Below are 22,302 nucleotides of genomic sequence, written 5' to 3'. Positions count from 1 at the left end.
TCGGAGTAATTATCACCAAAGGCAAGTCCCCTGACAAGCAAGTAAAGAAAATAGTTGGAGAAACCTACAATTTACTAAAATCAATAAAGGTGGCTTTTAATTACTTGGATGAGGTAATGGTAAAAAAAAATACTAGTCACGCTGATAAGACCAAGGTTGGAGTATGCAGCAACACTATGGACACCCAATACAAAAAAGAATATACAGAAAATAGAAAGAATCCAAAGATCAATGACAAAAATGGCACCAACACTTTCAAAATTGACATACGAGCAAAGACTATCTAAACTGGAACTACCAACCCTGGAACAAAGAAGAGAAAGAGGCAATCTCTGTGACCTCAACTAGTTGCTCTGTGACCTCAGCTCAGTCTGCTCCATGACCTCAGCTTGAGAACTTGTCTTCTGCCAAGACACCAGCTGGTGAATACCTCTTGCTAAGTTTGCTATTTCTTGTAAAGTTTATATCTTTGAATAGTGACAAGTGATTGTGTTGTATTTTTGTAATTGTATACGTACAGCACTAGATAGTTACAGGTATAAGATAAAATGTTGTGTTCTATTAATTTTGAATCAAAAGAGTAGTCTATCACTGTACTCCAAAGGTAGGAATAATAGTATAAGATAAGCAGAGTAAGCTTTGTGTATTTAGTTTATTTAGTGAACGCTTTTGTTTCTTTTGTTGTTTTATATTTTCTCTTTGCCGTTTGTATTGCCAAAAGAGGAGCAAAATGGCTTGTGAAGGTTGTGTGAACCTGGAGAACCGTCTCAGGATGTGTGAGGAGATTCATTTTCTCAAGAGTGCACTCTGTGAGAAGAATGAATCTTCCCCACAACCAAAAGAGCGGACCACCTCTTCCACTACTGCCACTGCCATGAACAAGTGGCATTCGGTAAGTGGGTCCCCTGTGGAGCAACTGCTGGCTCTTGCCAATCGTTTTGCTCTGCTGGATGATGAGGCGGCTGAAAATCAGGAGTTCTTGGTGGTGCGGGACTCCATGGTGTGAGGCTATGATGACATCCTGCAGCAGAAGACTAAACGAGGTTGCAAGCTTGTATGTTAACTGGGCCATGTGATTGCTGATTGTACCCAGACCATCAGGGAGCAAAGGCGGACGAACATAGTTATGATTGTTCATACAGGAAGTAACAATGTGGGTAGGGTGAGATCAGAGGAACTTGTTTGGTATTACAAGGTCCTCCTTCAGGAGATGAAGCAACGTGGGAGCCGTCACGTAGTCTGTGGGATTCTCCCGAGGATCTACACAGGTTCGTGTTGGAACAGTAAAGCAAGAAGGATCGATGAGAGGATATCACGATTGTGCACGCAACTGGGATACCACTTTCTTGATCCTTGGTATCTCTTTTCCAGGCGTCATAACCTTTATGCTTTTGGTGGGATCCACCTTACTCGCTGAGGCAAAGATGTTCTTACAAACCTCATGGTGGTAGTTTGTAATGAACTATTTCCTTTTCTGGGGTAGAAACTCGAAGGGAAGGGGAAATAAGAGTAGGGTATAGCAATAATGTAAAGCAATAAGTCAGTGTAGGAAAAATATCATTTTAGGATATAATGTCAATAGAGGACAAAATATTACATCAGGATGTAATGTCAAAGGACAAAATATCGCTATGGGATATAATAATAGTGGAGGATAAATGATCATGATGGGATATAATGATAGTGCAGGACAAAATATCATGACAGTATGTAATGATAGTGGAGGACAAAATATTGCAGTAGGATATAATGTCAGTGGAGGACAGAGTATCATTTTAGAAAGGGATGTCAGAGAGAATGTCAGTCAATGATGGGTGGCCTGTGTGGAACACAGTTACGTAGGGGGGCAAGGCATACATAAGAGATCGACTGACCATGTGGGACTACATGTCCATGATGGGGCAAATGTCCATGAGGCACTGAATGTCAATGAAGGACCAAATGTCAATATAGAGTAAGGTGTCAGTAAAGAATGTAAGGCATGATGTAATACACAACATGTCAAAAAGAAATAACCACGAGTTTCTTAATACCATGTACTGTACTTTAATGCTTGTAGTATTAGGAATAAATTCCAAGAAATACAGGCGTATGTCAGAAGTGAAAATCTCAATATGATAGGAATAACTGAGATAGGGTTAAATGGTACAGAGTTTGAAGCTGAATTTATTATTCTGGGATTTAAATACTTTTATCAGGATAGAAGCCACAAGAAAGGTGGAGGATGTTCTGTTGTACGTTAAAAACAATGTCCATGCCTGTGTTTTAGAGAAAGTGAAACAGGATGCATATGATAGTTCATGGATAGAATCCAAACAAATGGACAAAAAATTGATGTAGATATATAGGCCAAAAGCATTACCATTAACTGACATCAAACTGTTGTTTCAAGAACTGTCTAGTTTCTGCAGCCGGGACTTATTGATACAGTAAGTCCTCATAATATGGTGCATATGCGTTCCTGAAAACCTTACCGCAAATTGAAATTACCATATACCAAACCCATTATAACATGTAATAATAGGATATGGCAGACGTACCTTCTCCCTGCTCTTTCCTCTTCAAAACACGAATGGATACCGTATCTGTGAATTTTTCTTACCATAAATAGAATTGAGGGTAGTAATTACCAAATACCATAACTGTGAATTTACCAGATAAAGAATTACTGTATAAGGAGGACTCACTGTAATGGGTGATTTCAATTTTACTGGCACTGGATGACCCTTGAACAAGGCCATCTAGGTAGTCATTTGATAGATTTTCTTGGTGACAATTACTTAGTTCATGTAAAAGAGCCCACAAGACATGGAAACTTACTCAATCTATTACAACTAGCCGTGAAAGCATGATAACTGATGTAGAAGTTGGTGAAACTATTGCAAATAGTAATCACAACTTAGATTCAAATCGCTAAAAAAAATTTGAATAGATACTTGTGTATCTAAATTACCCAATTTTAGTAAAGATCAATTCATAGGACTATGTCAGGAGCTTCAGCTTACAGATTGGGAGGCAAAATTAAGCGAACGACCTGTAGATCAGATGTGGGAAATATTTCAAAATATGCTAAGATGATTCATACTTACATCCTGTTTAAGGACACATGCCCCCCAAATCAGGCTCGCCCAAAATGGCTTGACAAAGAAACTGAAAAAGTATTGCTTAAAGAGACAGGCTTATGAGAAATACAAGTGCTCGGGTTCACTTAATGACTATCAAAATTATGTAATAATACAAAGAGATTTAAAAAAGGCAATAAAAAAGAAAAAAATGACGATAAGAAATGAATATCACTGATAAATCCAAAGAGTTTCCCCAAAGAATTCTATAGTTACATTAGAGATAAAAAGGTTATAAGGAATCACATCAGCACACTATCATCAGCTGATGGTCAACTTGAATATTCAAATGAAGGAATGCATGATATTTTAAACAACTATTTTAGCTCGGTATTCATAAACGAAACACTTCAAAGTGAACTCCAAACTAAAAACTATGAAAACTCTAGGGTAAACTTACTACAATAAATATAACAAAAGAAAAAATTAAAAGGTGTATAGAGAAACTCAAAATTAATAAAACACCAGGTCCTGAAGGTTGGCATCCAAGAATCCTAATGGAAATGAAAAATGAGATTGTTGTTCCATAAGAAATTACTTTAACGAAATCCATCATATCAGATGTCCCAAGAGAATGAAAGCAAGCTAACGTTATTCTCATATTCAAAAAAGGTGACAAAAAGAAACCAAATACAGGCCTATAAGCTTGACTTCAATCGTAGGAAAAATGATGGAAACTATCATCACAGATGCTATCAAACATCATTTAGAAAGTAACTTTCATAAATGATAGCCAGCATGGATTCCGATGGAAACGTAATTGCGTGACTAACTTACTTGAATTCTACAACACAGTCATCTCGAATTATGACAAAGGAAACAATATAAATTTAATATATCTAGACTTTGCAAAAGCTTTTGATACTGTCCCCCACAAAAGGCTACTTACTAAATTAGTTTCACACGGAATAAGTGGTAGCCTATTCAGTTGGACTAGAAATTGGTTGAATGATCAAAAACAGAGAGTTGTTTCAAATGGCAAAACTTCTAGATGGAAAAATGTTATGAGTGAAGTTCCTCAGGGTTCCATTCTTGGGCTACTTCTATTCATAGTATATATAAATTATATAGACCACGGACTAAAATCTATTGTCTCCAAATTTGCTGATGATACAGAATTGTGTGGAATGGCAAATGATCACTTAAATCAGTTAGATATTCAAGAAGATTTAGATAAATTACAGCAATGGTCTGAAAAGTGGCTAATGAAATTTAACACAAGTAAATGCAAGGTTATGCACATAGGTAAAAATAACAGGAAGTACAATTACAAGTTATTTGGAAATCTAAAAATAGAATATCGGGTCAACACAAAATTGGTACAAAGGAACTTACAAAAGTAAACTCAGAAAGAGACCTAGGAGTAATTATCTCAAACGACATAACACCAAACAAACATGTAAACAAAATAGTTGGAGAAACTTACAATTTAATAAGATCAATGAAAGTGGCCTTTGACTACTGTACATATACAAAAGAGCAATGACAATGATGGCACCAACACTTAGCAAGTTGACATATGAACAAAGATTGGACAAATTAAACTTATCAACTCTGGAACAAAAGGCAATTTGATAACCATCAACAGAATTATGAAAGGGATGGAAACCCTTGATAGGGATGACCTACTTATATGGGACAGAAGAAATACAAGAGGACACGAGAAGAAACTTAAGAAAGACTGTTACAGAAGAGATCTGAAAAGAACAGCTTTCCACACATGGAGAAGTGGACATTCCTGATACTGCAAACAAGTTCAATTCTCCAATTTGAAGAGGCAGTAAGGGGCAGTGAAGGTACCGAAAGGTTTTAGTGATTCATGTAGTGTGTGTGTATTTACCTAGTTGTATTTTATGGGAAGGGGAGCTATGCTCGTGGGGTCCCGTCTTCATATCTCATTTTATCTAAACTATTTTTAAATTCATGTATTGTTTTTGCACACACCACTTTCTCATCTAACTTGTTCCAACTGTTTATTACTCTGTGAGGAAAGCTGTTCTTTTTCAAGTCTCTTCTATAGCTGTCTTTTTTTATTTTCTTTCCGTGTATTTCTGTTATCCCATTTTATCAGATTCTCTCTATCAGTAATTTCTATGCCTTTCATAATTCTGTAAATAGCTATCAAATCTCCTCTCTCTCTTCTTTGCTCTAGTGTCTGTAGTTCAAGTTTTTCTAGTCTCTCTTCATATGATAGTTTTGAGAGCGTTGGTGCCAGTTTTGTAATTGCTCTTTGTATTCTTTCAAGTTTTTAAATACATTTTTTTGTACTTGGTGACCATATCGTTGCTGCATATTCCAATCTTGGTCTTATCAGGGTGATTAGGATTTTCTTCACCATTTCTTCATCCAGGTATGTAAATGCAACTTTGATTGTTCTTATTAAATTATAAGTTTCTCCAAAAATCTTATATGTTTCTCAGGTGACATATTATTCATAACAATGACTCCCAGGTCCTTCTCATTTTCTACTTTTTTTATTCCTTCTTCTCCCAATTTATATGCTCCTGTTATTCTGTTTTTGCTTTTTCCAAATTCCATTATACTACACTTTTTTGTATTGAACTCTATCTCCCACTTCCTACTCCATTCCTATACTATATTTAGATCTCTCTGTAGTGATTCACAATCTTCTTCAGTTTCCACTCTTTTCAGTAGTTTTGCATCATCTGCAAAGAAGCTCATATAGCTTTCTATTCCTTCATCCATATCATTAATATATATAGCAAACATTATTGGGGCCAGTACTGTTCCCTGCGGAACACCGCTTATTACTTCATCCCATTTTGAGTGCTGGTTTCTTATCACTACTCTCATTTTTCTTTCTTGCAAAAAGTCTTCCATCCAATTTAGTAGTTTTCCCTGTATTCCTCCTTGAGTTTCTAATTTCTTAAGCAACTTCTTATGTGGTACTTTGTCAAAAGCTTTCTTTAGGTCTAGAAATGCACAGTCCGCCCATCCATCTCTTTCTTGTATTATATCTATTAGCCTCGAATAGAAACATATTAAATTGGTGACGCATGATCGTCCTTGTCTGAATCCAAATTGCCTTGGATTTAACACTGTTTTTTTCTAAATATTTTACCCATCTACTTTTGATAATTCTTTCACAAATTTTTGCTATTGTACTTGTTAGAGAGACTGGTCTATAGTTGGTAGGTTCTTCTTTATTTCCTCCTTTATATATAGGTACTATATTTGCTTTTTTCCAATCTTCTGGAACTTTTCCTTCTTTCAAGGAACTGTTTAGTATGCTATGTATTTTGTCTGCCAGTTCATTCCTGCATTCTTTCAGAATCCAGTTTGCTATATCATCTGGTCCATGCGATTTTCTGACATCAAGATTACTCAAGTGTGTCAATATTTCATTCTTTGTTACTTCTATTTCTTCCATAGGGGGGACTTTCTCTTTCCATTCAATCTCTTCAGGTTGTATGTTCTCCCTTGTAAACACCGATTTAAAATGTTTGTTCATAATTTCCGCCATTTCCATTTCCTCAGTGTATTCAACTCCCTCTTGTCTTAATTTCTCCAAGTCTTGTTTGTTTTTCAGTTTATTGTTTACAAATCTGTAGAATAGTTTTGGTTGCTCTTTACACTTTTCTATGACATCTTTTTCATATTTTCTCTTTTCCTCTCTGCACGTTTGTACATATTCATTTCTATAACCGGTATATATTTTCCATTTTTCAGGTCTTCTGTCTTTTTTCCATCTGGTCCAGGCTTTGTCTCTTTTGTCTTTTAGCTCCCTACAACTTTTGTTGTACCAGCATTTTACATATTCTTTTTCTTGTTTTTGTCTTGGGACATACTTTTCCACTCCTTTTTTGTAAATTTTTGTCAAAATATTCCATTTCTCTTCCACTGTTGTTTCTTCTTTGTATATTTCTTCCCAGTTTTCTTGTTGAAAGAATTCTCTTATTTTATCAAAGTTTGTTTTTTCATACATCATTCTTCCTTTTCTATATTGCTCATTTCTTTTCCTATATTTTTCTTCATTAAGTTCCAGTTCAATCAATATGTGGTCACTTTTACTTATTGGCGTTTTATATTCAATTTTGTCCACTATTCTAGGTTCAGATGTAATTATTAAGTCTAGTCTCGATGGTTCTTCTTCATTTCTATACCTGGTGTTCTCCTGTATCCATTGTGTCATTGTATGGTCAGTAATCATCTCAAGTAGAGCGTTTCCCCATGAGCCGTCTCCACCCTTTACTGTCATTTCTTCCCAGCAGATTTCTTTGCAATTAAAGTCGCCCATTATAACTATTCTTCCTCCATCTTCCATTATTTAATTTAATGTTATCTTTGTGTCCTCTAACATGTACTTTTATGTTCACTCTCCTCCCATGAGGCTGTTTTCGGAGGCACATAATTTATCACAAATTTTCTGCTCTTCTTATCTCTGTCTTCCACTTCTATCATAATCATCTCTACTGTATTCTTTCCATATATGACACCCTTCATGTTTATATCCTTCTTAGTCAGGAACATAACTCCACCCCCTTGCTTTTTCTCTCAGTTTTTAATCCAATAATTATATGCATCATGTCCTACACTGTTGGGTGGTAGTGGGCCTTTTAATTTTGTTTCTACAATTCCCATTATGTCCGGTTCTTTTTCTTTCAAATAATCATTCAGCTCATTCAATCCTGTTATTAATCCATCTATATTTGTGTAAGACACTCTTAGTTTTCTGTCACTTCCATTGTGTTCTCTGTTTCCCTTTTGTTTTTCTCTTGTATGTCGAACTGCCTTAGTTTCATATTCACTACTCTCCAATAGAATCTCTCTTTCTCTGACTCCGTTCTGTTCTCGTTTTTTGTCTTAGCTTCAAGTCTTTTCTGCTTTTCTTCCTCTCTTTCCTCTTTATTCATTTCCCTTTTTATCCATACCTTTTTATATTGTTCACTTGTTGCTAGTTTCCCTGTTTTGGATAAGATATTCTCTGCCGTCGTTTGTGACCTGAATTTAATCTTAATTGGTCTGGTCTTATCTTTACTATACTTTCCAAGCCTGAATTTTTCCTCAATTTCCTTCATAATTTCTGGTTCATCTTCCTGAACTAATTTTAGTAAACTGCTTACTTTTTCATTTTCCTCATTGGTTCTTGAGGTTCTATCTGGGTTATGTTTCTCTTCCATTCCTAATATAATTATACATTTCTTTTTGTCAGCTAAGTCTCTTACTATATTCTCCTTCTGTCTCATCACTTTAATAACTGAGTCTTCAGTTTGTTCTCTCATTTGCTGTTTAATGATATCAGTAAATGCAACTTTACTGTTTTCTTTTATCGACTTCCATCCCTCTCTGTTTTCTTTACTATTCCTCTTCAATTCCTCATTCTCCACCTTTACTTCTTTTAACTGTCTTTTCAGGTTTTCTATTTCATCAGTTAAGTTTTTGTTCGCCTTCTCTAGTTCTTCCAATTTTTCAACCCTCCGTATAATATTGTTAACATGACCGAACCTACGCTCCAAGTCCTCGATCATCTTATCGACCTTCTCTTCTAGTCTTGTCAGTCGGGGGGGGGGGGGGGGTTTGTGTCCCCCCCACCCTCTTTAAATCCCTGGAAAATATTCTCATCACTTTCTACTGTATTGCTCTTATCTATACTTCTAATCTTTACATTTTTATTAGACATTTCATCGTCGTCGGGGGGCCGTTTGTTTACCTTTCGCCTGTCTGCCTGTGCCAAGTCTACTCCTTCCTCATTTCCTTCCATTTCCCTCAGTAATCCCTCCCCTTCTCCTCTTTCCCTACTTTCCTACTACTCCACGAGCAATTTCCCCCCACCCTGTAAATACAATAGGCACTTCTCTTTGCGTTGGGATCCACAAAACTTAAATTTTCTTCAGAACGTCTTCTAAGCCGTCCGTTCGTTGAAGTGTGTGTGTGTGTGTGTGTGTGTGTGTGTGTGTGTGTGTGTGTGTGTGTGTGTGTGTGTGTGTATGTGTGAGTGATTGATTCACTATAGTCTTGGATCATGTGTTGGACTCGTGATCGACAGCCATTTCCCTCCCGGAAGAGAGCTCAGCGCTCATATGACCGATCTATGGGTAATGCTGTGACCTTACATAAACACGCCCAACTCCCCACCCACGACAGTTGGAGTAACGACTCGCAGCGCAGCTATACTGAAATTATTTCAGCCCTGGACGGGATTCGAACCCAGACCGCAGTAGTGGCGGCCGGGAACTATATCCATTGCGCCATCGAGTGTGTGTGTATTCACCTCGGATCTGCTGCAGTCTCTGTCGAGACAGCCAGACACCACCCTACGGCAGTGAGCTCAGAGCTCATTATTTGCCGATCTCTGGGTAGGTCTGAGACCACTCACCACACACCGGGACAGCAAGGTCACAACTCCTTGACTAACGTCCCGTACCTACTCACTGCTAGGTGAACAGGGGTTACACGTGAAAGGAGACAAACCCAACTTATCTCCGCCCGGCCGGGGAATCGAACCCCGGTTCTCTGGCTTGTGAGGCCAGTGCTTTACCAATCCGCCACCGAGCCGTGTGTGTGTGTGTGTGTGTGTGTGTGTGTGTGTGTGTGTGTGTGTGTGTGTATTTACCTAGTTGTATTTTGCGGGAAGGGGAGATGCTCGTGGTGTCCCGCCATTGTATCTCGCAGTGTCTAGTTTGCTTTTAAACTCATGAATGTTTTTGCGCATACTATTTCATTATCCAGTTTGTTCCAAGTGTCCAAAACTCTATGTGGAAAACTGTTTTTCTTCAGTTCTCTTCTATAGCTATGTTTTTTTATTTTCTTTCCATGTCCTCTTGTGTTTCTCTTGTCCCAGTAAAGTAAGTCCTCTCTATCAAGTATCTCTGTGCCTTTCATGATTCTGTAGATGGTCAATAGGTCACCTCTCTCTCTTCTTTGCTCTAGTGTCGGTAACTCCAGTGTGTGTGTGTGTGTGTGTGTGTGTGTGTGTGTGTGTGTGTTTGTGTGTGAGCGGGGGCAAACAATCAATGATGGCAAAAGAGTGTATGGGTGAACTTGAGAAGTGGTACTAGAGAACATGGGTGGTGGTGGTGGTAGAGGTAGAAGGCTTGTGCACAGTTAGGGGAAATATTGGTGACATTAACAGCAATTGTGGCAAGACCCACAATGCAACCGATTGTTAGTTTTTGTGGTGGTTGTTGCTATTTGTGGTGGTGGAGGGGGAGGAAAAAGAAGAAGAGTAGGGGGAGGAAGAGGAGGGGGGAGGGAGGAAGAGGAGGGGAGGAAGAAGGGGAAGCAGAGGTAGGTAGGTAGGAGGAGTAGGAGGAGGAGAAGGAGGAGGAGGAGGTCGAGGTCAATGAAGGAAGAGAAGGAAGGGGAAAGGGGAGGTCGAGGACAAAGAGGGTGACATGGAAGAAAAGGAGGAGGAGGAGGAGGAGGAGGAGGAAAAGGAGGAGGAGGAAAAGGAGGAGGAGGAGGAAAAGGAGGAGGAGGAGGAAAAGGAGGAGGAGGAGGAGGAGGAGGAGGAGGAGGAGGAGGAGACGAAGAAGGAGGGGCAGACTTGATCACACGCACCCGAGACACGTGGGGGCGTCATGCGGCACCAGCCAGGGTAGCTGGCGTCATGGGGAGGGGGGTGGAGGAGTGGGACGTGGAGGAAGAGGGGAAGGAGGAGGAAGAGGGGAAGGAGGAGGAAGAGGACGAGGAGGAAGAGGGGAGGACGAGGAGGAAGAGGGAAGGACGAGGTGGAAGAGGGGAGAACGAGGAGTACAAGGAGGAAGAGGGGAAGACGAGGAGAACAAGGACGAAGAGGGGAAGACGAGGAGAACAAGGACGAAGAGGGGAGGACGAAAAGAACAAGGAAGAAGAGGTGGAGGACGAGGAGAACAAGGTGGAAAAGGAGGAGAGAACAAGAAGGAGGAGGGGGAGGGCGAGGAGAACAAGGAGAGGGAAAAGGAGGGTAACAGAATGACGATAAAGATAGAATTGACAGAATTTGAGGTGATTCCCCTTTCAGTGCTCTTGATTTTACTGATGCTGTTGATGGCAGCATTAGGGGCGGAACGCACGGTGGGGGTGGGGGTGGGGGATGACACCCCCTACATATCTAATTCTGGATATAGATGCAAATCTCGATATCCAATTCTCCTGCCTCCTGAGCCATGAAACAAGCCCACACAAATATTTCTTAAAAGTGCCCCGTAGCAATAGTCCCCTTTTAATATATGACTATTATTTAATTTTCCTCCAGACATCTCTTCCCCTCCCGCAAATACAGATCCCGCGCGAGTGAGCGAGTGGGTGGTCAGTCCTAGGTAGTCCAAAGTTCATCCTGGTTGGTGCTGGACGGTTCTGGTTGGTGCTGGACGGTTCTGGTCCGGTGATACGTCATATGTAAGAGACGAAACGACTCTCAATCGATTTTGCCCCGTGTCTGACACAGCCCAACACCGTCACCACAAACACCTCAGGCGTAAATGCAATTGACAAAAGAAGAGGGAGAAGAGGAAGAGGGAGAAAAAGATGTTATATTCAGGTCAAGAGCCTCTACCTTGAACAATAGCAGCAGCTGTGTCTCGGGTCACCTGCACCGTATCGGCCGACGCCTCAACCGAGGTGACCGAACTTGCAAATCTTCTTCATATGGCAACAAACTCCTTTTCCATAATTTACAACCTTTGTAAACTGTACATATGATATGTGTCTGGCAACCCTCAGAGCTTCCTGAGGGCTTGCTGTGTATTTTGCAGTTAGAACAGATCCTTACTTGGAGAGGTAAAGCCAAGAACTCCGCCTGAGTTTCTTTCACCAATTCCAAATGTAGAGTAACAAAACCTACACTGATGAAGAGGATGAAGAGGAAAAGGAAGAAGAGGAAGAGGAAGAAGGGGAAGAAGAGGGAGGAAGATGAAGAAGAGGAAGAAAAAGAAGAGGAAAACGATGAAGAGAAAGAAAAAGAACAACGTCATCAACAACATCGTGAGCTTATACATCTAAATTAAAAGTCAGTGGTTAACTATTTACCCACATTTTTAATTCCCAAGCACACCCGTAAGCACCAATTGGTCTCTTGCTGTTTGCATCTCCTTTGTAAGGTTTATGGACGTGACCCAAAATCTCTCTCTCTCTCTATTGACTTACGCAACTACCCCCGTATGAAACACTGACCAGGCAGGTTTTATAGAGTCAATAGTTTATGGAACTTCAGTGTCATCCCTATATAAAAGAACCACGTATTTTTCTTTCATGACTGGAGCCCCATCTCCAACAGAAAAAAAAGATCGGCAGATTACTTTGAACTCCTACTGTCTAATTTGGGCAAATCTAGTTTTGTGAAGAAAATAGGCATGAACTGGTTTACCAATAGAGTGGTTAACGAATGGAACAGACTTGATACCCATGTAGCGAGCGCTAAACAAAACAATAATTGTTTTAAAAGGAGGGAAAATAAAATTATGGATACGGATGACAGATAGTAAGGGACATGGAACTGCCTAGTGTAGGCCTTACAGTCTCTTGCAGTCTCCTCCATTCTTATGTTCTTATGTGAAAAGACTTAGTAACCAAGTAGATGAGATAAATTTATGGATAGGGATGACAGGTGGTAGTAAAGGATATGGAACTGCCGAGTGTTGGCCTTATGCTCTCTTGCTGTCTCGTCCACTCTTATGTTCCCCTTTCTGGTGTCCCCAAGGACAAAAGCGCTGGCTGTCATCACCGGGGCCTTTCGAACCGTCGCCGTCTTTCGTTGCAGTGATCTATCTTCCCAGGTGTGCTTGTGCCCCACCCGTGGTGTGTTTCAGTTTCTTTTCTACACTCCGTTGGATTTTATGTACTGTACCGTATTTTTTTTTTTCGTGGTTTGCGGGACTCGTACCCGCCCGGATCTCAACCTTGCAAGTGGTCCGGAACTGTTCGAACGCAGGAGACGGCGAGTGCACAGCATGATGCCCTTGTAGTGACGACACCCGGCAGAAGCTGAGGTCACCTCAGGTCTCAGGTGACCAGCATGACTGAGTGGACGCCCTACCTAACCTCTGTGTCGTGGACAGGATTCGAACATAGGCATTAAGTCCCCACGTGTTTACGAGAAACGCGCACTACCCAGGGCGGACAAAACGTCCACTTCCTTTGGTGGCCATTTCCGTGCTGGCTGGCTGGCACCTCTTTTCTTCCTGACTGCTGTCGACATGCTTCTGTCACCTCCTCGATAGCGGTGATAAAATCAAATGAGCGTAAGTTTATCTTGAGAAATGGAGTTAAAGAATAGTTGTTTCCTTGTGTTTCACTAAGTGGAAAAGCAGCAGCCCCACAGCGACTGACAACGGTTCTCGGATCCTCCCACACATCGCTCTGGGAAACAACAAAAACTTTGGACTATTTCTGATGTAGTACTAGTGTGTCTCTGTCTGTCACCAGCTGAAAGTGGGGCGCAGTCACTAGCTGTCAGGCGTAAAAAAAAAAAAAAAACACGGTTAAAGTTGACAGATCTTGGGTCCAGTCCGGCGACCGAGTGTCAACCCCTTGGGGTTGTCCAAAGGGATAGAACCACCGTCCGTCTTGGAGGACAACTACATGATGACATCCATCAATGGTCCGAAAGAACGAACGAATGAAAAGGTAATGTTTATGAAATTAGAATAACAACTATTCTTTATAAATATACTACGATCTTTAACCATCAGGGTCTGTGACTTGAGAGTTGATGCCTTGTCCATACACCTTCCTTTGCAAGGCCACATGCAAAACCAAGGCATCTAGGTTCTGTCGATATGCAGATAAGTGTATCCTAAAATAATAATGATAATAAAGAAGAAAAAATCAACTCCCTCACACCGCAGTCATCATCGAAACCGATTGACTCCCGATGATGATGATGATGATGATGATGATGATGATGATTATGACGACAACTTTACTTGTAATCAAAACGCACTGGTTCCAATGATCGTTGAACATATATTTTCGTTTTCATGTTACATGAATTTTACATAAGGACTTGTCCATGTCAGAGAATATAGAATATCTTGATAAAAGTCCTCAGTACTGCTATAATGATGCAATGACTGCAGCAGCACTTTAATTATAATTATCACTACAAGGGTAACCACTTCCTATATTACATCTACAACATCTTTGTGGTAATCTACTGTGATGATTCAGTTTAACGTCGCGAACTCCCCTGTCACGATGCTAGGACGGTGCCCCTTACAGTGGGATTTGTAGCGCGGAATTGAATGAACAATGCCCTTGGTGCAACTCGCTGGCGGCATGGTTCGAACCGCCGTCACAAGCAGCGACGCTCTAACCCGCTAGGCCAGCGAGCGTCACAAATGGCTACGACAGCCCGGGTCATTAGTGAGGCACCAGGGCGACAACCCCGACAACAAACTCGAGAAACAACACTCACCGAAGTATTCTCCTTCCTGTTCCTGCTTCTCCATCTCCTCCTCGATCTGCTGCGTCAGCGCCGCCACCTTGCGCTCCGCCTCGCTCATGCCCTGCGGGAGGAACCAAGAGTCAATTCCTGTAGGAGGTAAGCCCCCCCCCCCTCACACAAGGACACAGTTCCATGGGATTAGAGAAAATAATTTGTGCCAAAAAATGTGGGCTTGTGCTAAATTATTGCTTGCATGAATTCTAATGTATTGTGAGTTAAGCGCGATATTATCCAATTATGAATACAAACACCATGGTGAAGACCATGGTGAATACACAATACACTTTAGACAGATTTTAGGCCTATACACTACATTAAACACTAACATGCTTCAGCTAACATATGTCCAAAATGCAAATAATTAGTATTCTTTATATCATCTACCACCCAATATACATATATTTTGTTTTACAATTGCGGCTTAAATTGTGCAACCTACATTCGATTTCTGTATATTTCAGTAATCTCTAGGCGTTTCTTATATATATATATATATATATATATATATATATATATATAATATTTATATGATTTGTATTCTTGTATACTACCATGACTGCATATGTGTGTGTGTGTGTGTATTCACCTCGGATCTGCTGCAGCCTCTTTTCGAGACAGCCAGACACCACCCTACGGCAGTGAGCTCAGAGCTCATTATTAGCAGATCTCTGGGTAGGTCTGAGACCACTCACACTCCACACACCGGGAATGCAAGGTCACAACTCCTTGACTAACGTCCCGTACCTACTCGCTGCTAGGTGAACAGGGGCTACACGTGAAAGGAGACAAACCCAACTTGTCTCCGCCCGGCCGGGGAATCGAACCCCGGTTCTCCGGCTTGTGAGGCCAGTGCCTTACCAATCCGCCACCGGGCCGTGTTGTGTGTGTGTGTGTGTGTGTGTGTGTGTGTGTGTGTGTGTGTGCGTGCATTTGTGTTAAGGGCATGTCACTGGAATTCGGTGCTTCGCACCAAGACAACCTTTTACCATTTTCACAAAACTTACTCGGCTGTAACTCTGTCCATAGGCCATGGTGGTGGTGGTGGTGGTGGTGGTGGTGGTGGTGAGACCAGGTCCTCTGAAGGCGCCGCTCGTTCCTCCCTGTCCTTCGACTTGGGACCTTCTTCTTCGCCTTCGACGACACCAGGAAATGATCCAGACTGGGTGAACGTCTCCACCTGAGTATGAGGATTGGCGGTCAACCCTCACCCTACGTTTACTTCTTTCGCCAAGGTGAAGAAGAAGAAGAAGAAGACATGGGGATGGGTAAACCTCCGTGTTCACCCTTCCCCCTCTCCAGCGACCTCTCCCGGGTGCTGTTCGCTACTCTGAGCCTTAAGGAGGAGCTGGAGGAGGGACCAATAAATCCTGTCACTACTGACCATCCCGAGGAGCACACCTGTCGAGTCTGTAGGTCTCTCCACTCCCGGAGCAAGAGGACGACCCACTGCCAGCACAACACCACACCTAGGCACTCTTTCTCTCTCTCGGGAATCTCAGATCGAATCCACACGGGGCTCTCTTCCCCCACCCGTGGGTCTTCTCGCCGCCGACGCCGCGCGCAAGGAGGCCAGGAGCCACGGCCGTGTCCTGTCACGGCGGTCTCCGCTCAGTCTCTGCCCGCCCTGCCACGCGCGCGCGCGCGTCAAGGCTCCTCCTGCACTCTCGCGGTCTCCGGCTCTTGGCTAATGAGCGCCGCCGCCACCGTCGTCGTCTTACTTACGCAACCAGCGCCACCTTTGGCCGGGGGGGAATTAATCACCAGCCCTGCCTGCTCTTTGCTTTCGCCAAAGCCTCTACAACCATAATTTCCCTTACAACCTGAAAAAGAAAACACGATTCAAGATGTCCATTACAGTAGTTTTACTCACACAGATTCTCAAAACACGTATGAAAGCAGTGCCCACTTACACGTATTCTCAAACCCATTGCGCAGAGAAACAATCGCCATGAAAGCAATGGGCATTATGCCCAGAGGGGCGTGCGTGCGCGCGCGCGAGCAAACGCCAAACCCCATAGGGTCTCTCCTATTCTGCTCGGGAGGACTAGCCATGCATTTCCTGCTTGCCCGACCGCCCGACCGCCCCCCTCACCCTCGCTATTCCACGCTTGTCCGATTTTCCTGAACCTGCAGCAGGTAACAGGTAGCCACGGGGGAACTGCCAGGGGGACATAACTCTCGAGGAGGAGCCGCCGCCGCCGCCACACCAACGGAAACGGTTTTGGAGAAACTGTCCGAAATCGATCTGGTACAGTCATTCACGTGTCCGTAGAGTTACCGGCAACAACTGACGGCAGCTGCTTGTGCACCACAACCCCAATGGTGTTTAACATCAACATACTTCTGACATTGAGGGTTATAACCCCTCCCTCTCTCTCTCTCATATATATATATATATATATATATATATATATATATATATATATATATATATATATATATATATATAACTAACACCACAGTCGGACGAAAGAAAGAGTTGAGTAAGCGAGACTATATTTCGATTGCTAACTGCAGTCTTCTTTTAAGAGGATTGCAGTTAGCAATCGAAATATATAGTTTCGCTTACTCAACTCTTTCTTTTGTCCGATTGTGGTGTTATTTGTGATTTACGACTGTGTTACTACATTTCTCACCAGTGATATATATATATATATATATATATATATATATATATATATATATATATATATATACACACACACACACTGTGCATACATTATATTGTATCCATATTTGGTCCCAAGTTTCCTGGCGTACGGGTGCGACGTGCGGAAATACTTGAAGCACTTAATCATCAGCAAGATGGTCATCCAAGGTGTACCGTTGCGTGCATTCCCTGACTGGATGCGACGCGTGCGCAAGCGTCCTTTTTATTTTTTCCCTTTAAATAAACAAACAAAAACACCACTTCCATCTTAACGAGTGGGCATCCTTGATGATGGACTCCCTCATGCGTGTCTATGGCCTGTAGTCTAATCCTCACACAAAACCACATAGGGAATCATGAACATCACGAGGGCATTTCTGTTTACCGAGGAATCATAGCTTCCCAATAATAAATGAAACGATTCCTTCATGCACTAAAACGCGAAATTCCGTTAATCAAGTATGTTTTTCTGGGATGGTCCTGAGGACCGACCCACCCAGATCCGCACGTCCTCTCCCTTCGTCTTTCCACCCACCAACCCTTCTCCACGACCACCACCTACTCCACCGAAACAAGACTCAGCGGCTTCGAAAAGCTCGTTTCACACGTACTGAATTTTCGCCGTCCACGACACGATGTCGTGCTCTTTCAGATAACCATGGGTGTCTAAGGACACTTTCACACGTGGTCGTGACGTGTTAAAGCGTGCATAGACACCCATGATTATTTGAGAACACGACGTCGTGTCGTGGACGGCGAAAAGTCGATCCGTGTAAAACGAGCCTGACCTTTTTCTATCCACCTAAACGCCCCATCTACCCAGCCCTCGCCACACTCACCACCTACTCCGCCCCCGAAGAGCACCCCTAGCACCTTCGACAGCCCTGACCCCGCCCCTTATGGAAATGCCCAACCCATACTGACGTATCTTGGCCCAGTGAAACACCCTCCCCCCTCCCCATCCCCATCCATCCACCATCTACCAATCTTTACCAATTCTTACACTCCACATCGTACGGGGGTACTAAAGGCATAATTTGTACGCAGTCAATATTTTATGGACTGATGGCTTGTCTCGCATCATCATTTTCGTGAATGGTGAATAACAATAGAAAATAAAATTTTCAACTGTTATCCTTCCTACTATTTGCACTTTTTTCTTTTTTCTTTTTACGACTGATGAATAAAATGGACGGAGAGGGGGGTCGCCGATGAAGTGAAGCAGCCCTAATGTGGATGTGCTGTGTCTTGCTGCATTGCTTCAGACCCAGGGCAGTGGGCGGGAAACAGGGATGACCTGTCGCCAATAACAAGATAAGATGAGAGGGGGAGGGGAAAGGGTGGTGAATGGAGTGGGTGTTTGCCTTTTGACTTTTGCTACCTCCCTGGCAAGGGGGAAAAAGCCATTGGTATATGGATGGATAGAAAATGAAAAAAAAAAAAAAAAATGCTGGTCACTTTCAATTGTTATCCTTCCCTTCTGCTGCCTGCCTCCGTTACATTATCACATTGGGCTATTTTTCCTCCGACTTTTGGAGGAGATGTGTGCATCCCGCAGCTTTCGGGAAGGAATCTGATTATCTGCTAGAGAGAAAATAATTTTACCTCCAGCATGTCAAAGGGTATTCTATGTCAACCGTTGAGAAAACAAAACAGTTTACCATTGGGATTCGTCGGCGGAAAAAAACAATTCTGCAGGTTGAAGGAAAAATAACTATGCGCTTTTTCTCCCCCAAGGAAAGAAACGCTGGTTTTCGAGGGATAAGCCGGTCCTGCAGTGGACCATCAAAGCTGACACACACGCGCACACACACACACACACACACACACACACACACACACACACACAGCACTCTGGGTACCCAACTGAATCCAAATATTACATTCCCAAAGTTACTAATGGGCGTGACCTCCGAAGGAAGTCTCTCTCTCCCCTCCTGGGAACGGAGTCCCAGCAGCGGAAGCGAACCAAGGCGGCCAGGCATTTCCAGGCACACCACGGAGCACCTCCAGGCACCTCCACGGGTCAGTCACGCTAGCGTTCCTTCCCAACCGCACGCAACCTGGCAGGAAATATCTGAAAACAACACCCTGGGCACAAATACGCTTACACCATTTATTTATTTATTTGTTCATTTATTTATTTAGAGGACACACACACACACACATCACACACAGTGGTAGAGTTCCTGGCTGCCACTACGGCGGTCCGGGTTCGAATCCTACCCAATTCTGAAATAATTTCAGTATCGCTGCACCGCGGGTTGTTACTCCAACCCTCGTGGGCGGGGAGTTGGGTGTGTGTGCACGTGTAAGGTTACAACATTATCCATAGATCGGTCATATACGAACTCTTGAGCTCTCTTCCGGGAGGGAAATGGCTGTCGATCACGAGTCCAACACGTGATCCAAGACCATGGTGAATCACACACACACACACACACACACACACACACACAAAATCGATGGCGCATGTGAATGTACTCGTGGCTCGAGAAGTCACTATATTTGGCAGGGAACCTTCCTATGACCACCTTACGAAATGATGAAGGCCCAGCGCACTGCATGCTCCCTTCACAGCATTCACGTCACGTCACTACGAACCGTACTATACACAGTATCAGTGGTATACGGTCGTAAAGCGCCACGACACTGACGAAACTACATGACGCCACAAACTTAATATTTTCCTTCTGAAGTTCGAAAGAGCATCCTGTAAAAACATCAAGTCCTCGTGTTATCTTTAAAGCTAATCTTGGCTAGCGCTAGAAATTATCATTCACCTCATAAGACTCGGTATACATGCAGCCACTCCACACACGCAAGCCCCCATGCAATCGCCCTTCCCATTCCAAACCGGTGTTACGTGACCAAATACCCGGAGATGAAGTTCACAAATTACGCTGATAATAGACCTTGACTTTCATGAAGCAGTCGTTGTTTTAATACGAAGACATACTGGCATACTACCCTATAATTCTACGAAAGCAATTAATGTCTACACGACCCTTCACGTCAGTATTCTGTGTCCATGCCTCGCAGCCGTACAGCAAGACAAGAAGCACAACTGACTTAAAAGACTTGGATGTGTTCGTGCCTTAGAGGGGGTTTACACGGTCTAACGGTTCGTCGAACGCGGTTCGACAGACACGTGTTTAAAGTGATGTGTGAACGTGTGAACGGGTTATTTGGTTGTCGAACACGTTGGTTAAACCCCAAATACCCCGTGTAAACCCCCTCTAAATGTCAACAACGCAATAGACGAGAGTGTCCGTAACAGCATGGGTCACGTAATTCCTTCGAGACTTCCTTTTACGATCCACCACTATCATGAATTACACTACCATGGTATGTGAACCTTTTCGTAATGTCCTCACCACATGCACGGACAGACTGTGCGATGTCATGCAGCGAGTCCCAAAACGATTGGACCTCCACGGAGTCCACAAGAGGTGGAGCGTCATCTACAAAGACCAAGTCGGTCATTTCAATGTTGTCAAATCTCTTCAATAACAGTGACCGACAACTCTGTCCAATACCCAGCCCATGCAATGTTAAAAAGTGTCTAGTGAGTAAGCGCCCTTGCCTGACTCCTGAATCAACAGGAAAGGAGTCGTTCAACACGTCTCCTCCATACTTTATCAAGAGTATAAGCCAGGCATCAAAACAGTAATCCCTGCAGGAGTGCCATGGATCCGCTGAAGATCCCAAATCACCCTAGGATGCACTGAATCTAAGCTTAGGTTGTTGTTGTTGATACGGAGCGTAGCTCACCAACGCCTCCATCCTTGTGAACATACTCACACCGTGAATTTCGGTTTAACCCTTAAACGGTTACCAGGGTGGAATTAATTAGCGTAGCGAGTGAAAGCTTTGCGTGGCAGTATTGATTTGATCAAAGCTACATACAGAAATCAGCTAGAGAAACTGGCAGTTACATTAATAATCAAGGAAAAATCCTTTAGAAATAGCATTGTTTGTGTCATTACTATGGATTACTTACAAAAACAGAATGTAAATGACAAATGCTGAGAAGGAATATTTACAGAATACACTTAGAAAGATACACATGTTGCTACAAGTTAAGGGGAGACTTGAACAAATTCTACGGCGGAAGGCCATTCGCTACACCGCGAGAGGAAGCTGAAGAAAGAACGCACATTGGAGGTGGTATCGCTAGATCAGTGAATCGACCGTCGTCTACCCCTCATGACGTCACACATTCGATTTCTTTCCAAAACAAACTGACCTCTTCTTGTTGACACTCTAATGCAGGCAATCTGTCCAATCGAACAACGCCGGTAACCTAACATAACCTTGTTCGATATGATGTCAGTGTGGCTATCAATAAGGTAACGTAACACACTGATACGGTCAGAATACAAGGTAAGGAACCTACGCGTAGTTGCGGCCGAAACCGCCATCTTTGCCCTATGATGCGCTTTGAGGACTATTGGCGGCAGGTCACAGTCACTGCTGGGAACCTGAGAGGAGTGCAGAATTCGAACCCGCAATTAACCTAATGCGAGACCAGCACGCTTCCGATAACGCCACTAAGGTCACAAGAAACTGCACAAGGAAATTTTAAACTTGAAGCTTCGAGAGAATTCTAGTAAAAATGCAGTAGGAACTTTCGTGTGCCCATGTGAAGCATTGGTTTCTATCCCATTCTGTGCAACGCCGAGTTTGAACCCTATGGAGACTGATGATTCATTAATTATTATTGTTTTTACCATATTTACTACTTACTATTGTTTTATGCCTTTGTTTTTTGGCTACCTCCCTTGTTAGGGGGAAAAAGCCTTTGGCAAATTTGTTATAATTCCTATTATTACTATTACTATTATCATTATTATTAGTAGTAGTAGTAGTTATAGTAGTAGTAGTATTTGTTGGTTTCAATTCAGTATGGGTGAAATTTACCCTTCCGAAAACATACACATGCTTTTGCATCCATTCATATTTATTTGTGTATTCATTTACAGGTTGATTTCTAATACGTGCGTCCGTGTTCGTTGTGGGGGGGGGGGTTTGCGTGTTCACCTGCTAGCTCTATATTTGATGGTTTCAGGAAAGTGTATAGTTTTCATAACCTTCTTCATTCAAACCCCCTTCTGTTCGTTGGAAGTCAATATACAGTATAT

The 22,302-nt window shown here is 42.5% G+C and overlaps 1 protein-coding gene across 2 annotated transcripts in view; it reads right to left on the bottom strand.

Annotated features, from left to right (window-relative positions):
* Window positions 1-22,302, bottom strand: part of LOC143026585 (uncharacterized) — a 239,781-nt gene that overhangs the window by 52,918 nt on the left and 164,561 nt on the right. For both annotated transcript variants that reach the window (XM_076187225.1, XM_076187224.1), the window contains exon 2: window positions 14,479-14,569. In XM_076187225.1, the coding sequence (XP_076043340.1) occupies window positions 14,479-14,569 (91 nt within the window). The remainder of the gene's footprint in view (window positions 1-14,478; window positions 14,570-22,302) is intronic.

Source organism: Oratosquilla oratoria, chromosome 6 (genome assembly GCF_046742065.1).
Source record: "Oratosquilla oratoria isolate Oo_2021 chromosome 6, ASM4674206v1, whole genome shotgun sequence".
NCBI lineage: Eukaryota > Metazoa > Arthropoda > Malacostraca > Stomatopoda > Squillidae > Oratosquilla > Oratosquilla oratoria.
Note: the sequence above shows the minus strand (reverse complement) of the source record. Positions and strands in the feature narration are given on the sequence as shown.